General features: G+C 45.4%; 1 protein-coding gene and 1 long non-coding RNA gene across 2 annotated transcripts; one reads left to right on the top strand and one right to left on the bottom strand.

Moving 5' to 3' along the window:
* The first annotated feature begins 986 nt into the window (after positions 1-986).
* On the top strand, positions 987-2,025 carry LOC114440895 (uncharacterized). The gene is made up of 3 exons (XR_003671223.1): positions 987-1,037; positions 1,116-1,179; positions 1,617-2,025. It is a non-coding gene; the product is annotated as an uncharacterized LOC114440895 (long non-coding RNA).
* A 3,001-nt stretch (positions 2,026-5,026) lies between these two features.
* LOC114440753 (zinc-binding protein A33-like) lies at positions 5,027-6,894 on the bottom strand. The gene has a single exon (XM_028413241.1). It carries the CDS (start codon positions 6,797-6,799, stop codon positions 5,354-5,356), a length of 1,446 nt encoding a protein of 481 aa, XP_028269042.1. The 5' UTR covers positions 6,800-6,894; the 3' UTR covers positions 5,027-5,353.
* Between the last annotated feature and the right edge of the window lie 1,521 nt (positions 6,895-8,415).

The following is an 8,415-nucleotide window of genomic DNA, read 5'->3' as shown; positions in this document are numbered from 1 at the left end:
GTGTGTGTCAGCAGGACTGTGGAGGTGTTTTACAAAAGGTAAATGAATGCAGCAGATGTTGGTTCAGTTGTAACAAAGATCTCAGTCCTCTACAGACAGAAGCTACAAAAATAAAACCATCTTTCTCTGTTTCTGATGACAATCACACCAAGTAACTTCCTGCTTTTATTTTTAAATGTGCTTTTGTTTGTTTGTTTTCCTAGTGTTCAACTCATGCACTTGTGCAAATGTACTGTCATGTGAAAATGGGTCAAAGGTCAGCTGGAGGCGTTCATGTGTGATCATCATGCAAGGCATATGCGAAATATGCTGCCACTTAGGGCCCCCGGTCGCTTATAGGGCCCCCAAGAGCACCTGTAACCTCAGCAATTTCTCTCCTCAGCTGTATTTCTTATGTAAAATCACTCTCGCGAGTACAGTATTGTATGTCATGTGGCTGTGCTGGGCCGTTTACAACATAGTGACGTGACCGCATCGAGCCAATTGACAAGCAATATTAGTCAAACCTCAAATAACCACCGGTAGGCTGAGGGTCAGAGTGCAGGGGGGGCTTAGGAGAGAAGAGACAGTGATCACAAGACTTAGGTTGGGGCATTGTTTGCTCAACAAGACCTTACACACGATAGGGAAACACGAGACAGGGTGGTGTGAGTGTGGTCAGGAAGAGGAGACGGTGGAGCGTGTGGTTTTGAGGTGTGTAGGGACTACAGGGTGCAAAGGGAGAATTTGAGGATAAGGCTGAGGGAGCTGGGGGGGCATGAGTTCTCACTGAAGAGTTTTTTGGGGTGTGGTAATAGAGCACAGGTAGGGTTACTAGTGTCCTTTTTAAAAGAGACAGGGTTATATGTGAGGATAGTCAGTACTGATGAGTTAGTAGTTCTAATATGTTTTGTTGTACACAAGGCATTAGACTGTGAGCTCACGCAATGTCCCAGTCCGGACCAGTAGGTGGCGGCAATGCGCCAACCGCCGTGAAACAAAGAAGAAGAAGAACCACCGGTAGGTGCAGAGGGGACGTATGGAAAAGTTTGCTGCAGGTATGGTTAAAAGTTTTCGGTTCGCTTAATCTTGGCTGACAGCGCTTTTTATTAAATGTACTGAATGTTGACCTGTAGGAGCCTCCACCGCGTCGTACTATTGAGCGAAAGGAGCTTTGTGTTCAACTACGGAGTGGAATCGGTGAGTGTTTGTTTGTTCGAAGCTAACGTTAGCATTAGCCGCTTCATTTGTTTTGCATTGACTTGTTAGCCGCGAGCTATTGTAATGCTACCGCTAGCCTAGCCGGACCTATTGATTTGAATGGGCCGGTTAGCATGGGCTTTTAAGCTTTGTTTCTCAAATAATGCAAAATTAAATGAAGTGTCCATAACTCCAATAATGTCTGTTACTCTCTGTGTGTTACATACAACTTGACCTTGATTGAATTTGTTGTTGTTGTTGTCCTATATTAGCACTGTGCATTAGTGTATTGTTTTAATGCCTTTTGTAAAATAATAGTTCAATATTATAGAATATACATATTATATCAATATACATTGATGCGTGCCAACAGCTAGTAATAATGACTGTTATTTTTGTGCACACCAACTGAAGCCCTGGCCCTGTGTCTCATCCAGCCCAGGTTTTGATGGCGAGCTACTGAGAGCCTGAACTCAATTAATTCATCTCAACTCAAGATGGAAAAAGACGTTTCCACCTCAAGTCTGAGGAGTCCCCTTTCTAAATTGGGCTGGTAGGAGGCTCCTGTAGCCTACACAGACTTTTGCCCCCCTGCATTACTTCTGCCACGTCCCTCTCCACACAGACAATTTCCACACTGCCCCTTTCGGACCGCTGTGTGGCATATGGACATTGGGAGAGTTTGGGAAGTTGAATGAATAACATTTAAGGCACAATCACATCTATAGTAACAATGTAATGTTGAAATTGATAACTTGATGATATTTAAAATGGCCATTCGGATTCTTTGTATCATGTCTGTTGTTTGTCTGCAAAGTCCATAATATAAAGTACCATCAAAACACAGATCTTCTGTCTCTTTGTCTCCCTCCAGTAGACGGTTTCCTACCTTCTGATACTAGCCTGGGCTATCAATAATAACTAGCATTTTTGCTACCCAGCAAAAGTCCATGATAAAATATATTTATTTTCTATTTTAAAAAATAACGTTGATTAATACAAACATGATGATATTACACATTCAGTAGCGTGTATTAAACACAGTGCAGCCTATAGGATGAAGAAGCATCTGATGCTGAGGTGGTGGTATGAAATTTTGCTTAGGGCCCCATCCTGACAACATACCTGGCCGTGTGCTCGGAGACTGTGCTGAGGAGCTCGCTGAGGTGTTTACACACATCTTCAACATCTCACTGAGCCAGGCTGTTGTCCCCACCTGCTTAAAAAGCCACCACAATCATCCCTGTGCCAAAGAAGTCCACCCCCGCCTGCTTCAATGAATACCGTCCAGTAGCACTCACACCCATCATCATGACGTGCTTTGAACGGTTAGTCATGAAACACATCAAGACGGCCCTCCCTCCCTCCCTGGACCCATTCCAGTTTGCATATCGGCCCAACCGGTCAACCAGTGATGCTGTTTCCACAGCTCCGCATTCAACGCCATCATCCCACAGCAGCTCATCAACAAACTGGACCAGCTGGGGCTGAACTCCTTGCTGTGCAACTGGCTGCTGGACTTCCTCACCGGGAGACCTCAGACAGTGCGGGTCGGCAGAAACACATCCAGCACCATCACAATGAACACCGGGGCTCCCCAAGGATGTGTGCTGAGCCCCCTCCTCTTCACTCTGCTGACCCATGACTGCACGCCAACACACAACTCCAACATCTTTGTGAAGTTTGCGGACTACACAGCTGTGGTGGGTCTCATCTCCGGTGGAGATGAAACAAACTACAGGAATGAGGTGCACCTTCTGGCCGAGTGGTGCAGAGACCACAACCTCTCCCTGAATGTGGAGAGGACAAAGGAGATGGTTGTGGACTACAGGAGAGCACACAGTCAGCACACCCCTCTGACCATCGACGGTGCTGCTGTGGAGCAGGTGAGCAGCACCAAGTTCCTGGGTGTGCACATCACTGAGGACCTCTCCTGGACTAACAACACTGCATCACTGACCAAGAAGGCACAGCAGCGCCTCTACTTCCTCCGCAAGCTCAAAAGAGCCAGAGCCCCTCCCTCCATCCTGTGCACCTTCTACAGAGGGGCTGTTGAGAGCATCCTGTCCAGCTGCATCACTGTGTGGTACGGAGCCTACACCGCCACCTGCAGGAAGACGCTTCAGCACATAGTGAGAGCAGCTGAGAGGATCACCGGCGTCCCTCTCCCCTCCCTCCAAGACCTCTACGACACCCGTCTCACCCGAAAGGCCCTCCGCATCACAGGAGACCCCACCCACCCTTCACACCGCTTCTTCAGTCTGCTGCCATCAGGAATGAGACTGCGCAGCCTCCGTGCCAGGACCAGCAGACTGAGGGACAGCTTCATCCACCAGGCTGTCAGGAAGCTGAACTCGCTCCCTGCTGCGCCCCACTTTCTCCCCCTTCCCAAGATAGGAAGTCTGTGCACCAGCCACTTTACCCTGTGCATTCTCTTGCACCCTAGTCATGTCATACCAGTCTCATATAAGCTGCTATAACTTAAACCATTCCTGTTTACATTATGCCAACTGCACTGTCTTGCACTATACATCTTTTGCACTCTTACTGCATTGTGCCTTCATTTTGTGCCTTGTATTTTGTGTGTGCCTCATTGTTCTTCATTACACTCATTACACTTTATATTTATCTCAAGTTTTTAGTTATATGTAATATGTTGCAGAGTGAAGAGTAACGCAATTTCGATTCTCTGTATGTCCAGCACATATAGCAGATTTGACAATAAAGCTGACTTTGACTTTGATAAAGGCTTGGGCCGGCCCTGGTGATCATGCTAATCAAACCCCTCCCCTCCCAAAAAAAGAAGAAATAGCAGCATGTACAGTACAAAGGTGTTGTTCTTCTGTTCTTCTTAGTGTGTTACTAGCCTTGAAAATCAGTATAATAAGACTGACATGTTTAAAATGAGGGAGTACACAGTATTACACAGCTGCAGCTAAGCGTAGCTGGCATTTTCTTTGCATGACGGTCAACAGGACACTTGTTTTTTGGTGTTTTCTTTTTATTTGGGTTCTCATTTTCTACTGAATGCTGGTATACTCCACCTTTCTCTATTTTCTCAGCTTTTTAAGTGCATATAACTATTTTTGTCTGGAGATGATATAATGAAGATGACTATAATGATAAGGATTATTACATGGATGAGGAAGATGATGATGATGATTTCGCATGCTTTTTATGGGGCTCTGTGTTGTCAGTGCAGAACGGCTGCCTTTTGTACCATCAGCACTGAGAGGAGTCAGAGTGAGTGAGCTCCAGCAGGGGGCGCTGTCACAGTGTAAAGCAGACACAAACAGGAGCAGCAGATTGGTGCTTCTAATGCAGCTGCACAATAAGACTCTATAGTGTCAAATCCAGCCAGACTGTAGGATAAGAAGCAGCTTCCATTATTGATCAGGGCTGCACAGCTCTGACTAAAACAGTGGATTGTGCAGCCCTGTACGACATTAACTGTCCTCCTCTGGTCTCATGAAGTGAGATGAAGTGAACTGTGCTCACTCGGCCCTCTTCTTCTTCTTCTTCCTGCAGCCGCTGACGACGCTGCACTGACATCACCGAGCCGGCTTCTCTCTGTAGGACGTCTTTCACTCTTTTCTCCCCCGCTCCCTCTGTTTCCAGCCTTCTTCAATCATTTCTCTGCAGCTGGCTCTTTCTAGTTTCCCTTTGTCTCTATTTTCCTCACTTTGGGTTTCTTCTGTATAATAATATTAATCCTCTAGTTCTCTGATTCTTCGGATTATTGCTCTGTTCTCTTACGTGGAAATGTGTTAAGGTGTTATCAATAAAATGACAGTTTAAATAGAAGATTCTGTGTGTGTGTCTGTGGAGACAAACACTGCAGCACAGCTTTGATTTGTGTTTTTTTATTGACACATATAAACAAACAGCAGCTCCAGCTTAACTCAAGAATAATGAAAATAAACCAGAGGTTTACAGAGACTGAACAGCCAGATCCAAGACAGACGATTCATCATTAAAGTCATGAACCAAGAACAACATCTTCTATTTTCAGGTATTTATGGACTAAAATAATCAACAGGTTTATTAGAAACAGTCACAAACTGTTTATTATAAAGATGCAAAGAAGTCTGAACTCAATCTCATTGTTGGTGTTTGACCAGGATTAACTGGATTATCCTAAAGATTCCAAACTAACTGCACAAATTGTAAAGAATCACTCAGAGGTCAACAACCTGATCTCAGACTGACACACTTTGATATCAGTGGCTGTTGAACCAGCAGACTTTCCAATATTAAAATATGGGAGGAGTTTCTCAGTGAAAGTGTCTCTGTAAGTGCAGATCTGAGTCATGTCTTCAGAGTTGTAGAAGGACACCTTTCCCCCATCATAGTCCAGCTGGACTCTGATCCTCTGGAGACTCTTCTGAACTGTGACGGTCTCACCAGCACCATTAGTGTATTTTCCACTGCGATGTAATAAACACCAGAATCCATATTTTGGTGAAGCAGACTCTGTGTCCTTGTCAGCTGACTCTTTAACTAAACCCACAAACCAGTCAGGATGATCTCCCACCTCCACCTCCCAGCTGTGTTTCCCTGAGCTGAAGCCCTCAGAGCCTAAAACATCAGAATATTTAGTGTTTCTCTCTGGATTATCAGGAAGTTTCTGCTCTGTGTCTCCACGTCTCACACTGGTCAGATCATCAGACAGATAGAGACATCTGTGTGCAGTGTTTGGGTCCAGAATGACAGGACTGAAGTGGACCTTGTCCTTCATCTTCTCCCAGACTCTGAAGGACAGGTTGCCCAGGTGTTTGGCCACATCTATCAGTGCTCCTGAGACCAGCTGTGGATCTGACAGTGAGCTCTGGGCTCTGGCTCTGCTCTGAGTGTCTTTATAACTGCTGAGGAATGACACCTGCTGTTTCTGCAGCTCTTCTTCAACAGCACAGATGCTGTCTGACAGAGAGGACATCTGCTGCTGAATCCTCTTCATCTCTCTGCTCAGAGTCTTCCCCTTCTGCTCCTCTTCCTCCCTCAGAGCTGCCAGTCTGGACTCCTCTTCCTCTTTCAGGAACTGGTGGAGCTTGTTGAACTCTGCTCTGATCTGCGTCTCTGTGGACAACAGCTGCTTCTTGACGTGTTGAGACATTTCATTGTATGTGTCCTCCACTTGTTTGTATTTGTCCCTCTTGTCCTGCAGAGACTTTAAGTCAGATCTCAGCTGCTCCTTCAGGTCTCTGACTGCTTGTTTTACAGGAACCACTTTGTGAGTCTGGTGCAGAGAAAACTCACAGACAGGACACACAGCTCTCTGCTCGTCCTCACAGAACCAGTAAGGTACCTCTGGGTGTTTATCACAGACCACCTCATTCTTCTTCGTCTCTTCCTGCTTTTCTCCTTCTTCCTCAGTTGAACTGTTAGTCTTCCTCTGAGCAAAGGAGTCAGCCAGCTCTTTCAGAGAAAGGTTAATAGATGGAGCTTCCTTTGAGGATCTTCTTTTACAGATGGGACAGTTTTTGTTTTTAGTTTGTTCCCAGAATTTCTGCAGGCAGCTTGAACAGAAGCTGTGGCTGCAGCTCAGAGTCACAGGATCTTTGAAAGTCTCTGAACAAACATGGCAGCTCAAGAAACTTTCAAGAAGAGCTCTCTCAGCCATTTCCACAGATTTCTAGATGTTTTGAAGGACTCACCAACAATACAGTCTCTGTAGCTCCGTGTGTGTCAGCCTGCAATGTGGCACCGTATCCTCTCTGATCAGTTCAAACCTTTTGGTTTTGTTTCTTCATGTGATGGGCGGAGATGACTGACATGAAACTGCTATTCACTAGTGTCCCCACTAGCTGGAGCTGTTTGTGAGTCACAGATGATAAAGGAATGTTCTGCTGTGTTGTGACCTCACACACACACTGTAAACTTAGTGTGTGCTTCATGTACATAAATGCCTCTGTACTCTATACACAGATTTTAGAATCTTTGTTTAAACACATTTAGCTGTGATACAGAAGCAGACAGAAACTTATGGAGACAAAGTTATCATTTCATTGTAAAGTTAGACTGTGATGCAGCAACAGTCTCTGCACAGCTGGAGGCATTCATGTGTGATCATCATGCAAGGCATATGCGAAATATGCTGCCACTTAGGGCCCCCGGTCGCTTATAGGGCCCCCAAGAGCACCTGTAACCTCAGCAATTTCTCTCCTCAGCTGTATTTCTCATGTAAAATCACTCTCGCCAGTACAGTATTGTATGTCATGTGGCTGTGCTAGGCCGTTTACAACATAGTGACGTGACCACGTCGAGCCAATTGACAAGCAATATTAGTCAAACCTCAAATAACCAGCGGTAGGCTGAGGGTCAGAGTGCAGGGGGGGCTTAGGAGAGAAGAGACAGTGATCACAAGACTTAGGTTGGGGCATTGTTTGCTTAACAAGACCTTACACACGATAGGGAAACACGAGACAGGGTGGTGTGAGTCTGGTCAGGAAGAGGAGACAGTGGAGCATGTGGTTTTGAGGTGTGTAGGGACTACAGGGTGCAAAGGGAGAATTTGAGGATAAGGCTGAGGGAGCTGGGGGGGGCATGAGTTCTCACTGAAGAGTATTTTGGGGTGTGGTAATAGAGCACAGGTAGGGTTACTAGTGTCCTTTTTAAAAGAGACAGGGTTATATGTGAGGATAGTCAGTACTGATGAGTTAGTAGTTCTAATATGTTTTTTTTTGTACACAAAGCATTAGATTGTGTCGTGACCTTCCCTGGTCACCCCGGATTGTCAGAATCCGTCTTCTGTGATCAGAACATCGAGTGAAAGAAAATACCCTGGGTTTGTAGTTTCGCCTTTGCAAAGGGAGAACACTCAGTGAACACAGGCCTTTCAGTCTGCTTCTCATATAAGCTGCTATAACTTAAACCATTCCTGTTTACATTATGCCAACTGCACTGTCTTGCACTATACATCTTTTGCACTCTCACTGCATTGTGCCTTCATTTTGTGCCTTGTATTTTGTGTGTGCCTCATTGTAGGTACATTTTTTTACACTTTATATTCATCTTAAGTTTTTAGTTATATGTTATATGTTGCGGAGTGAAGAGTAACGCAATTTCGATTCTCTGTATGTCCAGCACATATAGCAGATTTGACAATAAAGCTGACTTTGACTTTGATAAAGGCTTGGGCCGGCCCTGGTGATCATGCTAATCAAACCCCTCCCCTCCCAAAAAAAGAAGAGCTTCACTCCCGTCCATACGTGTTCTGCCCCTCCCTAGACAACAGGC

This window comes from Parambassis ranga, chromosome 9 (genome assembly GCF_900634625.1).
Source record: "Parambassis ranga chromosome 9, fParRan2.1, whole genome shotgun sequence".
NCBI classification, from domain to species: domain Eukaryota; kingdom Metazoa; phylum Chordata; class Actinopteri; family Ambassidae; genus Parambassis; species Parambassis ranga.
Note: the sequence above shows the minus strand (reverse complement) of the source record. Positions and strands in the feature narration are given on the sequence as shown.

What these genes read in the sequence shown, in the direction of transcription:
- LOC114440753 (XM_028413241.1), bottom strand. Translation starts at nt 6,799, where the DNA reads ATGGCTGAGAGAGCTCTTCTTGAAAGTTTCTTGAGCTGCCATGTTTGT.